The 23,436-nt window shown below is 59.2% G+C and overlaps 1 protein-coding gene across 1 annotated transcript in view; it reads left to right on the top strand.

The window, feature by feature from the left end:
• Positions 1-23,436, top strand: part of GRIK3 (glutamate ionotropic receptor kainate type subunit 3) — a 222,254-nt gene that overhangs the window by 172,412 nt on the left and 26,406 nt on the right. Inside the window, exons 10-11 of the mRNA XM_041737767.1 lie at positions 6,170-6,373; positions 20,605-20,828. Coding sequence (XP_041593701.1) covers positions 6,170-6,373; positions 20,605-20,828 — 428 coding nt within the window. The remainder of the gene's footprint in view (positions 1-6,169; positions 6,374-20,604; positions 20,829-23,436) is intronic.

The raw sequence follows: 23,436 nt of genomic DNA, 5'->3' as shown, positions 1-23,436 counted from the left end.
ATTAAGAAAGGTGCAAAGCTAGTGTGCTGGGGGAGATTAGGAGGAAGGGCGATGACTGGGCCCCGATGATTCAGCCACAAAACAATGCCCTCGAGGGAGCGGTGAGGTCCCCGGAAGGATGCAGGGTCACACTCCTGGAAACACCACCGGCACGCGTTTTATTAAAATGTCAGCAGCCAGATTTCAAGGGCATAAGACTCTTCTGCAAAGGCGCACAGGTGTTGTCTACACATGCAGAGGTGGGATCCAGCAGATGTCCCCTTCTCCAAGCTTCTGGATCAACACTCACGACTTCTTGCAAAGGCCCTGACCTGATGCACTCAGTCCCTCGCTGCGAGTCCCACCCGCCAGCTCTCAGGCACCGGCCATCCCATCCCCCCCTGGGATAGGGAGCAGACAAGCCCCTCTTGGGCCATGGCCCCACACACACCCCCAGCTGACCCGCTGCCCCTCGTACGGGCAGACACAAGCCCGGCAGCCTCTGGGGATGGACGTGCAGTGCGACCAGGATGTGATGGTTGAGAGCAGAGACCTTTGGGTCTGAGCCCCGGCTTCGCTGCTAACTAGCTGTGTGGCCCCCAGAAAATTGCCGAACCGCTCCGTGCCTCAGTTTCCCCACCTAAAAAGAGGTGATCATAAACGTATCTCCTTCTCAGAGGAGAGGGGCTGAGGGGTTCATAAACATAAACGGCGCAGGGTGCAGGCCAAGTGATAGCTGCTGCTGTTGCTAATGACCCTACCGCTTCCTCACTGGCCCCCCAAGTTGTTGGGGTGTGACCTCAGCCACCCGAGTTCCTCCGAGCTCCAGTCTCCTGCTCATATATCTGACTCCAGACCCAACCAGCACTTCATCATCTGCTTTGCCCAAAGTCTGAACTCCTGGGCCCCCCGACCCTCCCTGCCGGCCCCCGTCGGCCTCGACCTCTGACAGGGCTGCTGACCCACTCAAGGCAGATGTCCCACCAACGGTCTTCACACCATCCCGCAGTGTCAGACTAAGGGTGACCCCTGATTGATCCGTGCATCCCCACGGCCCAGAGCTCCTGGAGGGCAGGGTCTGCTTCTCCCTGTGGGTCAGCGAGAGAAGCTTTCCTGGAGGAAGAGAAATGGCCAGGGTAACGTCTGGACGATCCCTGACAGAGGTGGGGACAGGGGATGTGACACACGGCCTGTGCACGGGGGCTCCCGGAAGCTCTCTCCTTCCAGCTGAAAATGCCCTCAGAGTCTGCCAAGTGAGAGGCCCAACACCATGCCAGGACTGGCCTCGGGCCTCCTTCACGAAAACCTAGAGCTGGTCCAGATTCCCTGAAAGTCTCCGTGGGGTGTGCATGTGTCAGAGCCCTGAGGGGTGCTCTCAGGCTGGGGCTCTTTGGGGTGGTCGTGGAGAGGGCCCAGCCCCAGCTGCGCTGGCTGAAAATCCAGCCCTGTGCTTGGCAGCAGGGAAGCAGGGCCAGCGAGGACCCCCCTCCACCTCCCTCCGCGCCCCCCCCCCCCCAGAGCGCTGGGGGGCTTGGCCTGCCTGCAAGTGTGTTGTCCAGGCAATGGCACTTTGAGTGACGGCAGGTACCAGAGCAGAGTTCAGGAACATCCAGCTGCTTTGCCCCCAGAGCATAGGGCTTGACCCCTAATGAGAGGGGTTTCTGCTCACCCTGTTCCTCAGAATCTGGGCGTGCCAGAGGCCCACGCTCCCCATGGGCTGCCCTAAACCTGCCTCCTCTCCTCCCCTTTCCTGAGCCCTGGAGTTAGGAGCCAAGGGTGCCCTTAGCCTGGATGCACAGATGGACAGAGCCCTGGCCCCTGAGAGCTGCAGGTGGCCTTCCCCGTGTCTGGGGTCGAGGGCCTGGAAGCCTCCCCTCTCCCACCCCCCTTTCTTCCCCGGGCCCCAGCTTCTGTTCTGGTTCTGCTCTTCCACGGCCTCATGAAAAATTCATCCACTCCAACCACAGCTCACAAACCGAGAAAACACACCTGGCTCGCTCCTGGGGGCCCTGCCTTTGAAGGTTCAGAGTTCTTTGGGCTGCTGAAGAAAGCAGCAGTGATGACACGGGTGCGGGTACGTGTGTGGGTGCGGGCCTGGGCCAGCCACACGTGGGTGTGTGGGTACACACTGATGGGTGTCTGTGTGCCATGTGCACACTGTGACCACCTGAGAGTCAACCACCAGGCAGGCGGGACCCCTGTGCACATGTGACCACCTGAGACTCCATGTCTAGGCAGGAGGGACCCCTGTGCACACTGTGACCACCTGAGACTCAACCACCAGGCAGGAGGGACCCCTGTGCACATGTGACCACCTGAGACTCGACGGCCAGGTGGGGAGACACCTAGCCTGTGGAAACAGGAGAGGCAGAAAAGCAAAAGAAGGCCAGGACGTGGACTGGGAGGACCATCCTGGGCCAGGACCAGTCTAGGCCCCACCTGCGGGGGAGGCAGGACTCCCAGTGCTCTGTCCCGGTTCTAACCAGCAGAAACCATGGCCTTGGGTCCAGGGCCTTCGGCCTCCACGGCCAAGCAGGCCTCAGCAGACAACGTCCAGAGCGTGGTCTGGCGGGGCTGGTGGCACCGTGTACACAGGCGCATGCCTGTACGGATGCGTGTGGATAGGGCCTGCATCACCAGGGAGCTCGGGGGTGCAGGTCTCGGGCAGCTCACCCTTGGATTCGTTCCCCCAAGACCCCTTCCAACTCCACAGGTCTTGCCGCCGGGAGAAGCTTGCTTAGCGCCAGGCCCGGCTCTCACGTCAGTGTAAGCGATCAGAGGGGAAAACCAGACTAAGAGCCCTGGCAACGAAAAGTCAGAAAAGGTTATTTTTCTGGACCCCTGTTTCCTGTGACTTGTTGAAGAGAAATATTACCCGGCTCCCAGAGCAATAGGAGAGCGTAAAGTTATGAAATTGAGGGCACCTTCACTGAGCAATCGATTAGCAGCCGAGAGAGCTTGTGAATTGGCTGTCTGGACATTTCCAGTAATAAATTGTGAAATAGTCCATGAATAAGTAGTTGGCGGAGTTCAGAATTACCCCCTAGGAAATGTTGCAGGTCTGGAGACACATTACTAAGGCGAGCACCATTTTAATGCTCTGGGCTTTGGCTGTTAAATATGTATGCCATCCGCAGAGCACTTCCCGAAATTAATGGCATTTTACAGCTGCTCCGAAGGCAGCGTATTTATATGGAGATGTATAGATTCTGGGGCTGTGGTGGCTTCACAAATGAAGTGCTAATTTTAGAGAATAGACCCAGGGAGGGGCGCGGAGGGAGGGTCAGAAAGTGAGCCGGCTCAGGGCTCAGGGACCTTTCCGGAGAAACAGTTTTCCCAGCTCTGGTCTTTAACCTTTGGTGACCTTGGGCACGGTCTCTAGGCCGGAAAGGGCCCTGTGGTCGCAGGCTGCCCAGCACGCAGAAAGAAGGCAATGATATTAATAAATAAAAAAAAAATCAATCAATCAGCCGTATTGGCAGCTGACATTTGCCAGGCGCTGTTGTAAGCGCTTTTCATAGATTGGCTTGTTTCCTCCTCTCGACAAACCCCGTCTGGTGGGTTCTAGTCTTACCCCCAATCTACCTACAGAAGGAGGTAGGTTGTGCCCAGGGACCTGTGTGCGTGGTTGGTGACTCCCCCGGGAGAGACAGTACCTTCTCCCCGATTCTTTCCTCTAGCTAACATCAGGGCCTCCAGGTACGGTGGTGCATTTTGTTCACTGCACAAGAACGTGCAACCGGAAGGAGGGGTTGGGACTGAAGCTCCGGCCCCCAGTCCCTGCTCACTGCGCCCCCAGCACCTGCCCCAGCCCCACCTGGGCTCTTCTCGGCAAACTCGTCAGCTGCCTGCGTGAGTGGTTGCGGGTGGGGGTGGGAAGCACGGAGATTCGGCACGGAGTCGGGCCGAGGACCCGGGGCTCACTCAGTTAGACGGAGAGGTGGTTTTCTCAGGATCCCTGGGGAGGCAGGAGCCCCCAGCCTGGCCCTGAAGCATCCCAAAGGAGTGTTGAAAATCGAGAATAAACGAGCCCCACGGTGGGATGGGATTTTGGAAGGTAGCAGTACCAGGGGGCCCGGGGGCCAGAGAATCAAGCCCACCTGCTGCCCGGCAGGAGGCTGCTGGTGGGTTTGCACCCGAGGAGCCCCAGTGGGGGTGTTCTCCGGGCCCTCCCATGGCTCACTCCGCCCCCGGGGGCCATGGCGTCAAAGGCAGGGCCGAGCTGGTTGACGGAGTGACGACGTGTGCCCTTCCCGCGGGCATGTGCACAAGGGATTCCCAGTGCACACGCGCTCAGTCAGCTACTGCTCAGCCCCCGGGGCCTTCTAGGTGAGGGGGTGGGGGGACGATGCCCAGATGGCTTTGGGGAAGGTTAGGGCCCAGGAAGAGGCCAAGGGGCTACAGGTGGGAAGAGGTGCATGCAGCGGGACTCCATCAGACTGCAGTGCAACTCCTGTGTGACCCGGAGCCACTTACTGACCCTCTCTGAGTGTGTTTCCTCATCTATGCTACGGGAGTAATGCCCCCCCCCCCCCCCCCCCCGTCTTGCAAGCCTGTGAGGCCTGAATCAAGCAGCCTGTGAGAGTGCCCAGATCCGTGTCTGGTGAATACTAGGAGCTCAGGAAATGCCAAGTTGGCTCAGGGGTGGCTCGTCCAGCGCAGCTTGGGGACGGGGACTTGTCGGTGAAGCTGGGGCACGGGGCCCGCAGAAACACAGACGTGTGTGCTGACCTGGACTTCGGGGCTGGGCCACGGACCTGGATTTTGGGACATCAGAGCCCTCGGTGCTCACTCCGTAGGCCCTAGCCTGGCCCCGGGGCAACGGCTCCCTTGTCGGGTCCGTCCTGCCTCCTCCCCCGGTTCTCCCCAGGGTGACCAGGGGCTTGCTTCCAAATGAGAAATCAGTCACACTTGTGGCTCTTCCCAGCCCCTTGCTGGCTCGCATCACCCGGCAGGGAGGAGCCCTGATATGGGCCAGCAGGCCCTGTGCTCTGCCCCCTGCCACCCCGAGTCACCTGCCGAGGACCCTGCACCCACCAGGGAGAGGCACCCTGGGGCTGGGGGGCTCAGGCTCAGTGAGGTGGTTAAGCGCTTGCACTCTGGGCCAACACCAGCCCGAGTTCAGATCCTCTCCTTGCCCACAGGGTGAGCTCACGCCAGTTGCTCGTCCTCCTGGGGTCACTCTCTGCAGCTGTAAGGTGGGGTTATGGGTCCCTACGCCCCCGACACAGTGAAGTCGGGGTTTAACCAGGCAATGCTGCGTGTCTGTCTGGGAGCACTTGTGGCTGGGCGGCGTGACAGGGCCGGTGTGTCCACACGCAAATGCGGGCTCTCGTGGTTGTCAGCGCTCACTGATCCTCACGCTGGGGGCTGAGATCCCCAGAAGGAGAGAGAGGTAGCAGGGGGTGTGGGAAACCGTCAGGGGGAGGCGTCCGGGAGGACCCTGGACGGAGGGTCTTGTGCAGCCGGGTTCCCACACGTGAGCAGACATCAGAATCCCCTGGAGGGCTGTTTTTTTTTAAAAAAATTTTATTTTTAAGATATATTTGTTCATTTGAGAGAGAGAGAGAGAGAGTGTGTGTGAGCATGAGCGAGGGGAGGGGCAAAGGGAGGGAGAGGGAGAAGCCCAAGCTCTGAGTGCAGAGCCCAACAGAGGGGCTCGAGCCTGCAACCCTGAGATCGTGACCTGAGCCAAAATCAAGAGTCGGGTGCTCACCGACTGAGCCACCAGGTGCCCCTCCCCTGGAGGGCTTCCTCTCAGGGTTTCTGGCCCAGTGGTTCGGGAGGGGCCGGAGAGTGAACGTTTCTCACACGTTCCTGAGTGCCGCTGGCGCCGCTGGCCAGGACCACACTTTGAGAACCTCGGGCCTTGCGTCGATGGTGGGGCAGGGAGCACAGGATTCACATCCGATGGTCTTGAGTTCGAATGCCTGTTCCGCCACTTACTAGTTCCGGGACCATGGGACAGGTAATCAGCCAATACCTACCGAGCCCCACTCAGGGCCAGGGCCCGCTAGCCGGTGGCCGCTGGGGACGCCCGGCATTGGCCTGACTCGACACCACCCTTCGAAGCCACCCAGAGGTTTCCTAGACACAGGAGCAGAGGTTCCAGCCCAGGCTCTCTGCCCAGCCGCTCAGCCGTCGTCAGCCCCTCTCCCCTCTCATCAGCCCCTCTCATCTGTCCCCGCAGGAGGAGCCCTTTGTCATGTTCCGGAAGTCCGACAGGACGCTGTTTGGGAATGACCGCTTTGAGGGTTACTGCATCGACCTGCTGAAGGAGCTGGCCCACATCCTGGGCTTCTCCTACGAGATCCGGCTGGTGGAGGATGGCAAGTACGGGGCGCAGGACGACAAGGGCCAGTGGAACGGCATGATCAAGGAGCTCATCGACCATGTAAGTGGGAAGGGAGCACGGGGGGCTGCCCACCCCCTCACCCTGCCCCCCCCCCCGGAGAGGCTTGGCCAAGCCCCGGCACGGCACGTCAGGGGTAGGGGGCATCCTGACAGGTGGGGGCCTTGGGGGCAGGGGAGACAGAGACAGAGGTGGTGACTTGGGAAGGACCCAGCTCCCTTGGACCCACCTTGCTCGTGCTCCCCTCTCCCAGACATGGCCTTGCACCCCAGCACACGCGCACGGCCCCCATCTGACTGCACCTTTCGCACTGGTGTCTTTGGTGAGCTCACCCTGCAGGGGTTCCTCAGCCTGTCCCTGCCTCCTGCTCCTTGAGGAGCCTCCAAAGGATGCCCCAGCCATGTGGGCAAGGTGCCAGCGCAAAACACGTCACAAACCCTAGGCACAGAGCTGGATCTGTCGCTGCCTTGAGTAACGTTGGGCGTGATGGGGAGACGGGGTTGCAGGCAGCTGAGGGCTGCGTGAAGGGACTTACTGGGCCGAGGTGGGGCTTGCTTAGCCCGGGGAAGCAGACAGGCTGGGCTTTGGGGAGAAGGAGCAGCTCGTGGGAGGGGGCTGTGGCGTGTGGGACCCCAGGAGGAAGGCATAGGCCACCGTGTGGGGTGGCCACAGCCCCGGGTTCGAGCGCAGGGCCCTCCCTCCCCAGCTGTGCGGTCGGGGCCGTCGGGGGCCTCTCTGAGTGGTTTCCCCATCTGTGGCCTGGGCGTCAATCCCTCCTTCTTGGTTGGAAGTGCGAAGTGCGGGGCGCAGCCCGCTGTACTACCCAGACCTGTCAGATGCCGGAAGTTAGGAGGCCAGGCAGCAGTCCCACAGAGCTACAGCCCAGGCCCCGCTTCAGCACCTGGCAGGTGTGCGACGGCGCACGCTCATCATCAACCTCCCCGAGGCCCCATTTCCCCACGTCTAACACAGGAGTAAGTGACAACCAGCAAAGCTCCCACGGGTGTCGCGGGGTTGAAAGGAGGAGCACAGGCCTGTCTGTCCCACGATAAACGTGTCCTGCCTTCTGGCCCAGGGCCCTCGGCCTTCCGGAGGCATCTGTTAGGGAAGACCTGCTAAGGAAGGTGAGGGAGGGCCTGATCTATGCCAGACCGCTCTGTTCTCCCCCTCTCAGTTATCCCCCCAACAGCCCCTCAATGCACCCATTTTACAGACGGGGCTGAGGCAGGGAGAGGTAAGGCCCCACGGCTCGTAGGTGATGGAGCCGGGCTTCCAAGCGGAGGAGCCTTTGGAGGCTCTCTGCCTTCAGAAGCCCTGTCCTCCAACCCCGGAGCTGGGGCAGAGGTAGGCTCATGCAGGGTGGATCTTTGCACGGATCCAGCCGGGGGCTGGGGAGAGGGATGGCTACCGCCCTGCATCTCTGGGTGGGCGTCCTGCTCACCCTCCTGCCCTCCCCGCTTTGGAGCCTTGGAGCTGGAGCTCAGAGTGGCCAGAAGGCTCAAGCAGAGCCTTCATTTCCTAGGCCCCGGGAACTCGGGCCCGCGTGGGAGGCTGGTGGGAGAGGCTCGCAGTGGCCAACAGGACCTGGGGGCTGGGCTTGGTTCCCACTGGGCTGCTCACTCGCCGTGCACCCCCGGACACGTTTCCTGGCCTCTGTGGGTCTCAGTTTCCCTCTCTGTACAACGGGAATGGCAGTCATAGAACGAGCCCCGGGGGGTTGTGAGGTCACACACGCGCATTACGCAGTCTGCACCATGTCGTTACCTGCTCTTCTTCTTTTTTTTTTTTAATAAATTAATTTTTATTGGTGTTCAATTTACCAACATACAGAATAACACCCAGTGCTCATCCCATCAAGTGTCCCCCTCAGTGCCCGTCACCCATTCACCCCCACCCCCCGCCCTCCTCCCCTTCCACCCCTTCCCCTTCCACCACCCCTACTTCCTCCTCCCCTAGTTCCTCCTCCCATTCCACCACCCCTAGTTCATCAGAAAGGGAGACAGAACATAAAGACTCCTAACTCTGGGAAATGAACCTACTCTTCTTATTTTAATTTTTGTCATAATGCTGTTCTTTCGAGGAGGCCAGGGTGGGGGCTTCAGGAAATCCTTTTTATGTCTCTGAGCTCCAGTTTCTAACTCCAGGGCGAGAATACCTGCCCGGCCTTGTTCCCAGCGTGGTTTGGGGCCGGGAGGAGGCAGCTGGTGGGGAAGCGCTCCCAGATTGTGGAATCCAGTCTAAACGGAAGGGAGTGGTGTTGTCACCATTATTAGTAATAACTATAATTATTATGGAAATTAGTCAGCAGGCCCCAGAGGCATCTCCATTTATCAGCTCCCCTACTCCCGCTTTCTGCCTGGGATCTGGAATGTGGGGCCCCAGTGGGTGCCCAAGCCTGTCATTTGCAGAGGCTGCCGGGCTGGGGAGGCAGAGGGGGTCACGTGGAGCGCCGAGGCCACCTGTGGAAGCAAGCCCGGCTGGTGCCAGTCTTGTCGGGCACAGCCTCTCCGGCATCGGCATCGGAAGCTTTGAAGAGCAATTCGCAAAGGGGGTGGATCAGAAAACCCCAGCAGCGGCCCGACCTCTCTAAGCTGACCCTCAGCCGGGGAAAAGAGGGGGGCGGCCTCGTCCGCGGGCTCCGTGCGGCGTCGTATCCATCAAGGCGCGGGCCCTGACGGGACATGCAGGGGACCTTGTTAAACCCGATTCCCTGCAATTGATGAGCCTATTAATCCTAGCTTGGTGCCATTTTTAATAACATCATAACCATTTATTAGTGTCGTCAGATAATTAGTCTTCTCGCTAGCTCATAGATAGCGTGGTAGAGGCTTGGCAATATTATTACTTCCTTATTAGGGATCTGAACGCAGACGTAAAAGTGATGAATGCCTGCCTTTGCAGGAATCTGACCCCCGAGGCCCATTTGGAGGCCCCGGGCGGAGCCTCTGACCAGCAGGACCAGAGAGTCCGCTCACCTCCGACCCGTGCCACACAGCATTCCAGGGAGCCAGGGTCATGGAGGAGGATGGGGCGTGTGCAGTTTGCCCCCCTCCTGCTGATGCAACAGACGCACCTGGACGGAGCAGTGATTTCTCCATCCGTCACCCCAGCTCTCCCAGACTGCCACTCTCTCCACTTTTACTGCCTGCTCTCTCCCATTTTCCCCCTCTCTCCAAGGTCTCACTCACACCCAAGCCTTAAATTACTCACAGGTGTTTTAATGACTCTGGAATCCAACAGAAATGACTTCACAATCCGGGTCTAGCACATACTCAACCTTTCTGGCCTCCCTTTCCACATCTACGAAATGGGAGTCATAAAAAAGCCTTCTTCCCAGGGTTTGTAGGACGATTTAATGAGCTGCGGCACAGAGATGCTTAGCAGAGCGCCTGGCGCCTGGTAAATGGGCAGCACCTGGGAGCTGTTCCTCCTGGAGGATGAACACCATGGCGGTGGCGGAGCTGGCCCCTCAGCCGTGGTCATCCCGGGGGGTGGGGGGGGGCACAGTGACCTGGGATCTAAGCCTGGCCCCTCTGAATACAAATAGGAGCCCTGGGAAACCAACTGACACTATTCAGACTCATGGAGAACAGAGGCACACACCAAGGTATCGCCCCTTCTGCTTCACTTGGGGCATTGGCCTTTCCTGACACCTGCCATCCAGAGCTTCTGTCCTGACACACGGTCCCCAGCACCGTGCTCGGGGGTCGGGGTGCTGAGGGAGGCAGCGATTTCAGAGAGTGGAGAGTCTGAACCCAAGAAGAAAGGCTACTGCTCCAGAAGGGGGCAAGAGACGTTCTTGAAGAGCCTTGGGTGCTGCACATGGGCATTTGGTCTTCAGTGTGAGAGCTGCAGGGCACAGCTAGAGGATGTGGGGCGAGGGGGTGACATGAGAATGGGCCTGGAGGGAAGTCACGGAGCTGCTGGGCTAAACGGAAGCCAGGCTGGAGGCCATCGCTGGGACCTGGGTGAAGGAGAACATGGTGGAGGCAAGAAGGGAGGGCCACGGTGGGGAAGGAGGGCCCAGATAGCTCCGCAAGGAGACTGGAAGGTAGAGTTGAAAAGATTCGTGATTGGTTGGATGAAGGAGGTAAGGGAAAGGGAGGGTTTTTGCACAAGGACAAGGGGTGAAATTCCAGAGCTGGGAAGAGGGCAGTGTCATCCCCAAATAAAGGGCCTCCTGGCCACGTAGAGGATGGAGGGGAGGTACAGAGAGCGTGCTGGGGTTGAGGTGCCAGTAGGCGGCTGGCCATACGGCTGGGCAGTCAGAGGAGGGAGCGGAGCAGGAGGTCAGGATTTGGGAGTCCTCAGCACAACCTCGGGGTGGGGGGGGGACCTCGGGAGACATCCAGAGGGAGAGACTGCGGGCAGAGGAGAGATGGGAGCCTGGGTAGGACGCGAACGACATGGGCGTGTAAGGAGAGAGGGCAAGGAGGAGTCCACAAGATGCCTGCCAAGGCCGGAGAGGAAGGAGAACCAGGAGAGCGTGGGTGACACGTACCACTGGAAAGACACGGCAGAGGGTGACAAGTGGCAGGCAGGGAGGTCTACGGAGAGGAATGAACAGCATCCACGCTTTGGCACGAGGGGCAGGGGCGGCCCCCGCGTGGGCCTCCCGAGTGCTCCTGGCCTGGCTTCCCGCAAGCTTCATTCTCAGGGACCCCAGGGATCCTGTCCTGGCTGCTGTCCTGAGCCCGGCAGTCAGAGCAGGTGGGTTAGGCAGAGACGACGCAGGAGCCTGGCCCACAGGGAGTGCAGAAATGCCCTCCTGGCCACAGGAAGCCATTAGTTCTCTTGTCTCTCAGTCGTCACCTCTCACTAGAGCAGGTCGGGGGGTTTCCCTGGCTCGTGGATGGGGCCCAACCAAGATCCACCAAGATGGGGGACGGAACAAGATGGACACTGGGGTGGTCACGGGTAGAAGCAGCGCTGCCTGGACACCCCGTCTGCCTCCCTGTAGGGCTGAGTGCCAGGCAGAAGGGATGGCTCGGCGCCAAGTGCCCACCTCCCCCGCCTGACCCTTCTTCCAGACAGCGAGGCCCCATGCATGCTCCTGGCTGCCGCCTGAGCACCTGGGCTGGGCACGCCGAGCAGGCGGTGACGAACGAGGGCGCGTGAGCGAGCACGTGGACCCACACACCTTCCCTGGAGACGTGGCAGTGGGGTCCTAACAATGGAGCTGCCCATCCTGTGCAAGCAGAGGGCCAGGTGTCAAGGCCGTGACCCATCACCCACCATGTCCCCCACCGTTCAGTAACTGGGTCTTAGTCTTGGCCCCCATGGCTGGTGGGCAGGGGGGAACCCCAGGCCCCTGTTTGTGCAGCCAAACCACCTTTGGGCAGTGCACTTTGAAGCAAGGCACGCTGGGAGCTCACCGGTGGCAGGTGGAGTCCTGGATGGGAAGGGGCAGCTGAGGGCAGGGGATTTCCTGATGGGGTGCAAAGGTGGGCTGTTGTTAGGGCAGCCGGGTCGCCAGGGCAATGACGGAGGAGCTCTGGGGAAGCTCCGGCTCTGCCTGAGAACAGGCAGGGGAGCAGGCTGGGGTGAGGTTCACCGAAGGACTCTAGGGGCCCGGACTCAGCCAGCAGAGCAACCTGGGGAAGACCTGGGGAGAAGCCCGGCTGGAGGTCAGGGTGCAGACAGGCAGGTGCAAGAGCGGTCAAGGCACAGGTACAGGGGAGCTTCCAGGGTGAAGGGGGCTCGGAGGGAAAGGGCGTTGAGAGGGAACAACGGGTGGGCTCTGTCCAACCCCCGCCGAGGGTCACCGGCTCCTTTGTCCATCCCACGGATTTGAGGGAACACCGTCTCAGCCTGGCTCCTGGATGGCAGGGCCCAAGGCAGAGGCTTTGGGGTGCCAGCTCATTCGGGGGTGCGGCGCCAGGGAGCACGTGAGGGGCGGGGACATGGAGCAGGAGCACCAAAGTCAATACGAGGACTCACGGTTGAGCCTGTCAGTACCAAGTGTCACCGGAACCTGAGTCGACACCTTAGAGAAGACTGACAGAGTGTGTCTTGGGGAGAAGAGGGGGACAGGTTTGCCCACGGGCTCCTCCTGACGTGCATGTGTTTCTGGGTTGGGCGTAGCAGGCATAGGAGCCGGGGGAGTGGGGGGACCCTGCCACAGGACCCGCCCTGCCCCTGCGGTGAGGTGCCTGCAGGGGGCTGGACAGAGCCAGAGCACCTGGGCTGGGGCTTGAGGGCAGAGGACCGAACCAGGCACCCAGCAGGTGCCAGACCCGGTGACCAGAGCGATAGGAGCAGCCAAGACAGACATCCGCAGCCCTCGCCCCACCCCCCGACATGGGAACAGTGAATCAGCCAGGCTGCATTGTTCTGCAACTGCAGGCGGTGCCACCACGGGATGGAGGGGTCTTGGGAGGTGTAGGACAAGGAGCAAGGACTTGGGCTTCTCTGCCTAAGGGACTCCAACTGACACCGAAGAATGAGGAGGAGCTACCCGGGGTGCAGACGGGGTACCTGCTTGGGGGGGGCACCCAGGATGCCCACGTCTCCACCCTCGGCAGGGGGCCTGCAGGGTTGGCAGGACCCTGCCGCGCTGGGCCCTGGGTGGACCCCTGCCTGCCTGCTGGTGACACGAGGTGTGGGAAGGGGGTCTCCTTCAGAGGTGGGAGTGGAGGGGGCATCCCCCATCACGTGTCCCAAAGCGGGGGGCGCCCCCCGAGCTGCGCCCTGCCTGGGACCTGGAGGAAGTTGCTAAAGACTTGGGACAGGTGGGGGGCAGTTCTGAAACACCTTCCCTGTCCCTTGGCCGGCAGCATGCAGAGAAATCCAGGGAGGAGGCCCGGGTCATTTGTGGCTTCTGGGCGTGCAATGAAGGTGGCACATGTGTCAGGTGAGTGAAGGAGGACACAGGCTTGGAGATGTCTCCCAGCCTTCAGGTAGGAGGGCAAATGTAGGGGAAGATCTGGTCTCAGACATCATCGCTGTCACCCCACCATGTCCCATTTTCTCCCAACCAGGGAGCAGACCTGGACGCATTGGACCTGACCCCTGTTTACACGGCCAGGGGAGGCCATGCCCCAGCCCCCCCTCAGGCCCCCTTCCCGAGCCCAGGACGGGGTGCTTGCAAGCTAGGCCTGCTGGGAGCTCACCTGAGGGTAGAACAGAGTCCTAGGTGGAGCAGGCCAAGTGGGGGAGACAGGTGACCCTACCCAGGGTGGCCAGGCAGCCCAGGGCAATGACCGGGGAAGGATGTGGAGCTGAAGACATTGCTGGGACCTACCTGAGGAGAGTCATGGGGACAGGTGAGGGCTTTCAGTGGAAAGGCCAGAAGTAAGGGGCCCTCTGGGGCCAGGGTCCCGGGAGCAGGGTCCTAACTGGAGGGAGGAGGGTGAGAGACAGGCAGGGGGCAGGATGCAGGCAGACCAGCATGGGTCAGGTGGCTTCAAGGAGAATGGGGGTGCCAAGCAGGGAAATTGAGGCAGAGCTCAGCACCCCCCCCTTAGGCTGTGGTAAAGGTTGGTTAGGACCGTTAGGGGCATTTTGTAGGTCAGTCTTGCAAAAGAACTTTACTGAGCTCCTTCAGGCCAGGCTTTGTGCTGACCCCAGGGATACACCCGTGTGTGATCCAGTTTGGCCCCTGCCCTCCTGGAGCTTACACACCAGCAGATGAGCCAGGGGTTAAACGGTGACTTACAAGTAAGTTAGTTGTGATAAGGGCCCTGAGGAGCAGCACTAGGGGCTGTGGGCACAGCAGCTCGCCCAGGCGGGCAGTGAGGCCGCCACGGCTCAGGAAGCCAGCGTGTGGAGACTACAGGTGCTGGGACTTGACCCATCCGTAGACAACTCGAGAATTTTCCAGGGCTCTCTCCCCTGAGTTCTGGTGTGTGGGTTGTTGGGGCTGTTGGTGGTCAGGTTCACGTCCAGCGGCTCTCAAAGCAGCGTGGGTTTCCTTAAGCTTGGAGTCTGGGGGGGTCATCAGCAGACACCCCCTGGGACTTGCTTTGCGCCCTTATGAAGTGGCAGGTGCTCAGCCAGCTGGTTCTGTGGATGTGCTTGCTCGTGTCTCTCCCGCACACGCCGGCTCGCTCAGTCCCAGAGTCTTCGGACGGCGGGCGCTGGGCCGGGCACTGGGCCAGGCGTGCGGCACACAGGGGTGGAAAGACACAGCCTCAGGCCCTGCTCCTGGGAGTTGATGGCCCAGCGGGGGAGACACCAGCAAGCCTCTCTAAAACCCAGCTGTGGTCAACACTAGGCGTGAAAATACTTGTGCCGTGAGAAGAATTACTAGGGAAACCGGACATCACCATCGGAGGATTTTGTTTGTGGGCGTAACTGCACTGTGACCCCAAGTAGCCATTAGCTAGACAAAGAGTTTGTGGAGGAAGAAGTTCGAAAGCTCCAGGTAGAGGAACGCACATGTGCAAAGGTCCTGAGGTGAGGGGCTCCAAAAGAAGCTAGTAGAACACACGCAAGGGGACAGGTGGTAAGGAAAGGCTGGAGAGGCGGGCAGGGCCCATGTGCCCTTTCCAGCTCCGTTGCCACCAGCCATGGGGGGTGATTTACCTCTGAACTTAAAGACGACTTTTAAAATTCTTTAGTTCAAAATTAATTCAAGTATGGACTCAGCTCCTCAGTTACCCAAGCTGCATAGGGCTAGCGGTTCCCGGGCTGGACGACGCAGATGCAGAGCTTCCCTGGCGCTGCAGAAAGTTCTCTTAGATCGTCGAAAGGCTTACGGAACCCCTGATGAGAACGCCTTATCCTCGGGGCCGAGGCGGGTCTCGATGTACAGTCAGCAGGGTTGAGAATGGACGCATCCTAGCTGGAGCGACGCGACTTTGAGGAAAGACCGGAGGGCGAAGCCCGTGGCTACCACCATGTACGTGGGCAGGGAGGCGGCACACAGAGCCCTGGGGAGAGGTCCCACGTGCGTGGCAGGAGTGAGACTGGTTTTCTTAAGGGGCCGAGGAAGCAGGAGCAGAAGGATCTGGAGGGAAGTGGGGGTGAGTCTGCATGTCCCTGCAGCCGTAGGGCTCAGAAGTCGGACCAGGCCATGCGAAGCGTACAATGGGGAGACCCCGTGGCGGCCGTGGTCGGCAGCCGGAGTGGGGTTCACGTCTCCAGCAATGCAGCCCACGTTCGGGCCAGGGCAGCGCGGGCCCAGCCGTAGGGCCTGCTCTTGTGAACGGGGAGGTGGGAGGAGCCTTGTGCATTCTGCTCAGGATCTAAGTGGCTGGTGTACCAGGGACCCAGGGCTGCCGCGGCTGACGGCCACACACTAAGTGGCTTAAAACAACAGATTTATTCTCTCTCAGTTCTGCAGGCCGGACATCAGCAGTCAAGGTGTTGGAAGAATTGGTCCTTATTTTTTTTTTTTCCCTTCAAGCTCAATTAGCCAATATCAAGTACACACTTAGCTTCAGAGGTAGAGTGCAGTGATGTATCGGCTGCGTGTCACAACCAGTGCTCATCACATCACGCCCCCTCCCCCGGCTTCCACTGCGGGGGGCATCCGTGGTGTTCCTTAGCCTGACCCTGCATTGCTCTGCTATCTGCCCCCAGTGTCACGGGGCCTGTGTGTCCTTGTCCTTGTGTGTCCTCTTCCCCACTTTCAAGGACGCCAGGCCTGGGGTGTAGAGCTCACCCTCATTCAGTGTGACTCCCTTCTTGACTTCGTTACTTCTGCATAGACCCTATTTCCGGAGCGTCCAGGTTGGTGAACCCATGGAGATGTGGGGAGAGTGGCGTGCCCCGAGAGAATGAGGGAGGATGCGGGAGCTTCATGCCCCTTCCCACATACCTTGCCCTACGCATCTCTTCCATGCAGCCATTCGGAGTTATAGTCTTTTCTCATAACCGGCGACCCGAGTGGCCGCACCATTTTACGTTCCCACCAACAAGCTAGGAGAGGCCCGGTTGCTCCACATCCTTGTCAGCACTTGGTATTATCAATATCTTTTTTTTTTTTTTTAATTTTGGCTGTTGGAGAGGCAGGCGGGAGTGTTGTGAGAATTTGAAACCACGTGGGGAGTGTTGCTGGGGACACGCGAATGAACACCTGCGAGGTAGAGACCAGATGCACACAGACCCCCGGTGCTGCACGCCCAGGAGCGGCTGCTGGACCCAGTGATGGATTCAGGGACACTCAGCAGGGGCCAGAGAGAGCCCGATCCTGGGGGAAGTAAACACGCCCATTGAAGATACACACTGTGCCCCTCCTTTTGCACACAGCCCCCGATACTCCCCCGGCAATCTCGCCGATGCTGTTTAATCCCAGTGGCAATAATAAAAGACTATTTTATTGGGAGGCAGGGGGCGGAAGGGCCTATTTCCAAGCTCATATTCACGGATGCCAGGGATTAGGACTTGAACATATTTGGAGGGGGTGCACAATTCAACCCCCCTACATGTGGTTTGCGTCATAGTGTAGTAAAACATGGGGGTTTGAGGTCGCAGCGAACCGGGTCCAGGTACCAGCCCAGCCATTCACCAGCTTGGAAGCCAGCTCTGCTCACTCACTACTGTACCACCGACGCCACTGGTCACCCAGACAAGGAGAGCTTGAACAAACCTCTTAGCCTGACTGAGCCACAGCACCCTCATCTAGAATGTGCTAGGACATTTACCGCCACGTGAGGCTGCTGGGAGGATCCTGTATGGCATGCTTAGCAATGCCTGGGGTATAGGATCCATCTGTGAATGACAGTGGTTCTTACTATTTTAACCATAGCAGGTCACAGTCGGAGCAGCAAGATCCCCCTCCCCCCACCCCACTCAGGGGATCCCAACCAAGAGGCAGAGCACAGAGACAGGGGATCTGGTGGAGACCTTACCTGAGAATGCAAGTAGGCAGGTGCCAGGAGAGTCACCAGACCCAGGTAGCAACCCCCCTGAGGCTCAGGGGGCTGAGCTTTTCCCCCTTGGAGGACCCCTGGCGGAGGAGAAGGCTGATCAGCGATGAGTTACAAGAAGTTGGACCATGGTTGTTAAGTCTTTTCTTGGAATCTGGAGGGGGTTTCCCCGGTTTCACTTTCTGGGACAAGGCTAGTGTCCAGCCAGCAGCCAAGGTGGCGGGATGCTCTGGGCCAGAAGAGGGAGCTGCAGGTGGTTTAGCCAATCCTGCCTTCAGCTCTGCTTGCTGGAGATGTGGGGGAGCAAAGGGCGCCAAGTGGCCCCATGGAGCAGAGTGGGAGAGGCTGGAGCCAAGTGGGTCCTGACAGACTCTTGGGAGGTGGAAAGCGGCTTATGGGGTTCAAGTAATGTCCTGGAAGGGTTGTCTTGCCCAGTTGAGAGGTTTAGACAAAAGTAGGGAAAGGTCCTGAGGCAGACGGGGCCAACAAATCACCAGTGAGATCAATGAATGTGTTGGACGAGTCAGAGGTTTGGTTTGTTCAAGGCTGTGAGCACCGTGGACATGAGAGCAAAGGCCTTGGACCTTCACAGAGCCTCAGTTTCCCTCCATAAGAATGGAGGGTTGGAATAGATGTTCCTGAAGGTCCCTGGTCCAGCTCTGACAGCCTATGATTTTATGAATCACCCTCAAAGAAATCTTGCACAAGTGGGAAGAGCCTGCCAACGTTGGGCCTTTCATTCCGAGTAATGAACTGACACAGCAGAGGTTTGACATCTGTTCCACTCTTGCAAGGGAAGCCGGACGAAATAATGCCTTTTTCAGAGAAATCGTAACCAACGGTGAAATGTAGTGTTTCTTGCCTAAGCCAAAATCAAAGTGGAGAACGCCAGGCTTCCTGAAGCCCGAGGGAGAACATGCATCAAAACTCCCCGTGAAGGAGAGCAGGTTGACCAGCTGACTGGCTGCTGTAGGCACAGAATGTGTGTGGACACCCACCTCCCGACCTCTGAGAGCCGAGAGCAGCGGGAAGCTGGCGGGCGGATCCTAGGAAGGTTCCAGGATGGCGCTGGGGAAGAAGCAGGTGCCCGCAGCCCTAGAGTTGGCCTCCTTGCCAGTCCCGGACCCCTTCTCGTGGAACCCGCATGGCGGCAGACACCCTGATCCTCGGTCACTAGTCCTTTCGTCCAACTTGCCATCAAAGCCAGAGGAAGACTGGCACCATTGATTTTGAGATCCTTCCCGAGAACCCAGTCCAAGCCCCAGAAGCTGTTCCCAGAGACCAGCTCCAAATGTACAGTGATGATGACTTTGGAGTCAGACCACAGCCTCCCAAACAATGTGCTTTGAAGGGCCAGGGCCAGGGGAGGCTGAGTTCTAGAATCTAAAGTCCACTACACCCTGCCTTGTGCCAACATTATAGAGGATCCTAAACTTGGGAATAAAAGGAACCTTCCAGAATATCACACCCTTGTCCCCACCCTACTGAGTCCTGTCAACATCCCCCTTGGTTGCTCACTTGACCGGAAGCTCCGTAAGAGCAGGAGCTGGGTCTCTCACTCTGCACCTTCCCTGATCATTCTCTTCTTTGTATACACCCTGAGGGCTCCGGGGGGCCGGGGGGCGGCAGCTGTGCACTTCTTCTTTGTCTGCCTTCAAAGCAAGGCAAGTTCCAACTCACACATTCCAAAATTTACCAAAGGACGATCCTACTCTGACACGTCCTTTAAAACAGGCTCCTCCTCCCTGGTGTCCCAGGTTCTAAGGGTCACTGGACCCTTGGGCTCCGCATGTCAGTCATCGGATGTGGGGGCTGCCCTTAAAAGGAAAAACACGGAGGTTGCAGTGTCGTGGTTTCGTGTCTGCCAGCAAGGCCGCCCTCCACCCCCACCGCCCCCAGCCTGGGGAAGCTGCGGAGTCTACCCAGGTCAGGCTTCCCTTCCTGGAAGACTGACTTCAGTTTGGCGGCTGGTTCCTATGCTAGGATTGGTGAAATCAGAGATGGTGTTAACAGCTACCATTTAGTAAACAGTTTGATGAATGTCTGTGTCCCCCTGAGCCCTGAGGCAGGAACCACGTCCTTTTGGCTCAGCTCTGAATCTCTCGTGCTTAGAGGAGCTCATAAAATGAATGAACGAGTGAGTGAGTGAATGAATGAAGCAAATTGGACCAAGCCATTGGGTGGCTGCCTAGAGGCCTTAGAAAGGGGTGTCAGAAGCAGCTGCCCACCCTTGGCCAAAGGGTCTTTCGTGCTGTTCTTTAGGACCTGACCTCTCTGTCCTGCCCTCTCCTAAGACAGGGAAGTGATAACCTGGTTCACGCTGTGATAGGTCACTATCCACAGGAGCCCTCCCAGGGGGAACACCGTCAACAATACTACAGGGCTGAGATGGGCTTGGGAACGGACAAGCAAAGCAAGGCCCCAGCTACGCCCAGCTGCGCTTAGGAAGTCACAGGTAAATAGGCAGATAAGACAGAGAGTCCCATGGCCACGCATCCTACATTGGAACTGAGCGGGTTAGGACCTTACCGTGGGGGTGAGCAAGCTTCATGGGTGTTTGGCATTGGAGGCGGCATGTGCGCGGAAATAGGGATGGTGGTTAGAGACAGCAGGGAGAGAGTGTTCTCGGCAGGGCACGGTGTGTGCAAAGCATGGAGGCGGGAAAGGGCATGTGGGGAACAGGAAGCAGTTAAATGGGGCCTTTGTAGGAGGAGAGCCGCGGGGAGGAGGCTGGGAAGATGGGAATGAGGGATTATAGGTGTTTAATCAGGAAATCTCAGACCAAAGAGACGGACCTTTAATTATTACCCTCTAACATTGTGATGAGCTCAAGTTGGCCAGCGTGGGAACACTCCGAGCCGCCTTTGCCCTCTTCCTTCCCCTCACCCGACTGACCGAAGGGGGCTCTGGGCTCCCCTCTCCCTCTAACGAGGGTATTATATGGGCCCAATTGGATTTTGAGGCTTTGAGGGTGCATAAAGTATCCAGAAGAGGGAGAAGCAGTCGAGAAGTGGACAGGACAGGAAAGCAGATTCAAGGAAGGTTTGTTCTGGACTCCGCGTCCTCTTCGCGATGTCTGAAAAGTCGCCAGTAAAGAGCAGGAGCTGTTTCTAAGTGTGTGTAGGTTTGCTGAACTGTGTGTATTTGACAAAGCGCCATTTGGGGAGCGAACCACACGGGTGCAGGTTTCATGGGGTTCCCTCCGCTGCACGTTGATACCACGAGCTCCTGGGGAACAGGGGTTCGGTCTAAGTCACCACTGTCTCCTCGGTACGCCGGGCCCGGCCTGGCACAGAAGGAGGGGGTCTGTCAACACTGAAGAACGGTCGAGTGACCCCAAGGTTCTGGAGACAGACTCCCCTTGACCCCCTGCCCTCCCCTCCTCCAGGAAGAGGTGTCTGTCCCCTGCTCGTCTGAGGCTTTACTCACATCTGGGTGTGTGTCTCCCTCTCGTTGCAGAAGGCAGATCTGGCCGTGGCCCCCCTGACCATCACCCACGTCCGCGAGAAGGCCATCGACTTCTCCAAGCCCTTCATGACACTCGGTGTGAGCATCCTGTATCGAAAGCCCAACGGCACCAACCCCAGTGTCTTCTCCTTCCTCAACCCCCTGTCCCCAGACATCTGGATGTATGTGCTGCTCGCCTACCTGGGGGTCAGCTGTGTCCTCTTTGTCATTGCCAGGTAAGGGCGATGCCGGCCCAGGGCTCTGGCCCAAGGTTGGGGTTTCAGGGAAGCCACGCTGGTCACCACATCGGGGGCCAGGTTCTGTGGTCACCAGCACAGAAGGCCCAGGTTCGGGCCACTGCTGTTCCTACCCCTCTCTACCCTCCCGAGGCTCAGACCCCCAGAACATTCTGTTGCCCCTCCTCCCCGCCCCACCCCATCCCAAGCTTGCATCCCCAGGCCTTACCCTGGTCTGCATCCAGGAGGCAGCAGGAGTGTCCCAGGCCCCTCGAGCAGGCTTGGAGAGGTTAGGTCACTGCCCAGAGCTTCACCACCTGGGCCAGGCGCCCAGGACAACAGACTTCCGTGTATCGGACAGTCCGGTGACAGGATGGAAACTTGGAAAACAGACCGTGTCCACAGAGTTGGGAGGAACAGTGCCATATAAACGCACGCATCCCTGTCCATAACACATGCTGGCAGCCGCCTCGCACACTCGGTCGTCTGCACGAACTAGACATAGCACGAGCCTGCTGGTGCCCGGTCGGAGGTGGTCACCAGGGTCAGGTGTAGCTCCGTGTTTACTGGGCGCCTGCTGCTTGCCAAGCACTGAGCTCTGCCTCACAGCCCTGTTCATGACCTAATTCTCTCAGTGCCACCCACCCCCCTGCCCCGTCACTGCCACAAATGGGAGACACCTGAGGCTCGCAAAGGCCCCGTGCCTAGCAAGGCCACCCCAGCAGTAAGGGACGCAACTGGCATTGGAGCTCTGACCACCCAGTGTTGTGTGTGTCAGGCACATCCCCGGCCCCCTGGACGTGTGTCCTGTGCCCCTGCCCCAGGTCGGTGGCTCCTGGACCCCCAGCCCTCTGCCTCCTGCTTCCAGGCTCCAGCCCCAGGCCCTGCCCTCCTTCTTTGTCCTCTACATCCTAACAAGGTGCGAAGAGAGACTTCTATGGAGAGGCAATTGGAGATTCAAGGACTTGTGTTTGGGCCTTTTTTTTCCCCTCCTGAGTCTTCTTTGAAAGGCTCCCTCCCACCAAGCCCCCTTGGCTCCCTCCTCCGGCACAGAGAGAGACCAAAGGGAAGGATGTGAGGGATGAAATTGTCCTCTCCGGACGCGTGGCTGCCAGCTGGCCGGTGCTGCCTGCCTGCCCGGCCCCACCCGCCGCCCAGCCCCCCGGAAGAGGCCTTCATCACGCCTCTTTCTCTAATGGCCTAATGAGCCTTTGAAAGCAGGCGACCCTCTCCAGAGCTCTCACCGTCATTTGAGCAGCTCCAGCCGGCTCTCGGCTCCCACCCCCTGGAAAGCAGCTCTGGCTTCTCCAGCAGGACTCCTGCCCACCGATGCAAGGCCAGTCCCCCCACCAAGTCCCCCCATCCCAGCCTTTCAGCCTGCTTTTCACCTCCTGCCTCCTGGCAGAGAAGGTAGGGGCCCCCCTCCTGAGGTTAGGCTGGAGAGGCTTTCTGGAAGAGCTGGGACTTCTGCAGCTGCTAGAATGACACAGGACAGCCAAGGGGACAGGAGAGGGACAAGGGACCTGGCCACAGGGCCCTGAACAGAGGACAGCTATCACATTGCACCACACTCACCTCACTCGCACCCATCCTGTCCGATCCTTACAGAGGTCCGAAGAGGTGGGAATACTTCTGCCCACTGTGCAGAAGCAGCAAGTGAAGCTCAGGAAGGCCGAGCCAGGGCCCAAGGTCAGACAGCTTTTGCTTCCAGGGCTGGACCCCAGAGCCAGACCCGCCCATCTTTAAATCGGGGTGGCAAACACTGGTGTCCCCGGGGCTGGACAAGAAGCGTGAGAGAATGAAGCAGGAGGAGGATGCACGCCTGGCCAGCGGGGCAGCCGCTCCTAGGCCCCGACACGCTGTGCTAAGCAGGGACGCAAGCCCCGCACTGCAACATTCATGCTGTTTAGACAGAGAGTCAAATTTTTTGTGTGTCACCTCGTGGCTTGTGCAGGTCGTCGCTAACTCGATGTCTTCCAACACCGAGCCAAGCATGGCGCATCTACAGGATGGATGTGGCCTCTGTCCCCCCTCCACGTGGCCGGTGTCCTTTGGACCACTCCACGCTGGCTGCTGGACAGCCGGACGCAGCTGCCCCAGACATGGGGTCTTGGAAGCGTGGGCAGTTCCCCGGGCCACTCCAGGGCAGCTGTGGTGTGTTACGGGGCTGCCCGGCTTGCCAGCTGGCCTGGCCTGTGTCTGTCTAGTACCAGGAGTCCCCGCGTTGACCAACACTCTTCTCTGCCACCGGTTTATTCTGCTTTACGCTCAGAGAGGGAGAAGGAGAAAGGAAGGGAGACAGAGAGCGGTATGGCTGGCCCTCATGGCAAGGACGTGGTCCTTCCTAAATGCAGGATCCCCGGGGCAGGGCTGAGGGTCAGCTGCCAGCCAGTCCAGCTCCCAGGACTCACATTCTGGTCAAATCCGGTGCAGATGAGCAGCCCGGGGAAGAGATGGCCCCGGCTGGCCGGTGCTCTGTCTACACCTCCATCACCGGGGCTGGACTTCAGCTTCTCCCACAAGTGGAGACCTAGAGGTATCACCAGGTCAGCCTCTCCTAGCTCCTACCTGTGTGCATGACTGGACGGTCCTTCACAGCTGCGAGCCC

Source organism: Vulpes lagopus, chromosome 23, assembly GCF_018345385.1.
Source record: "Vulpes lagopus strain Blue_001 chromosome 23, ASM1834538v1, whole genome shotgun sequence".
Lineage (NCBI taxonomy): Eukaryota > Metazoa > Chordata > Mammalia > Carnivora > Canidae > Vulpes > Vulpes lagopus.
The sequence above is the reverse complement of the archived record's forward strand: the minus strand, read 5'-3'. Positions and strand labels throughout refer to the sequence as shown.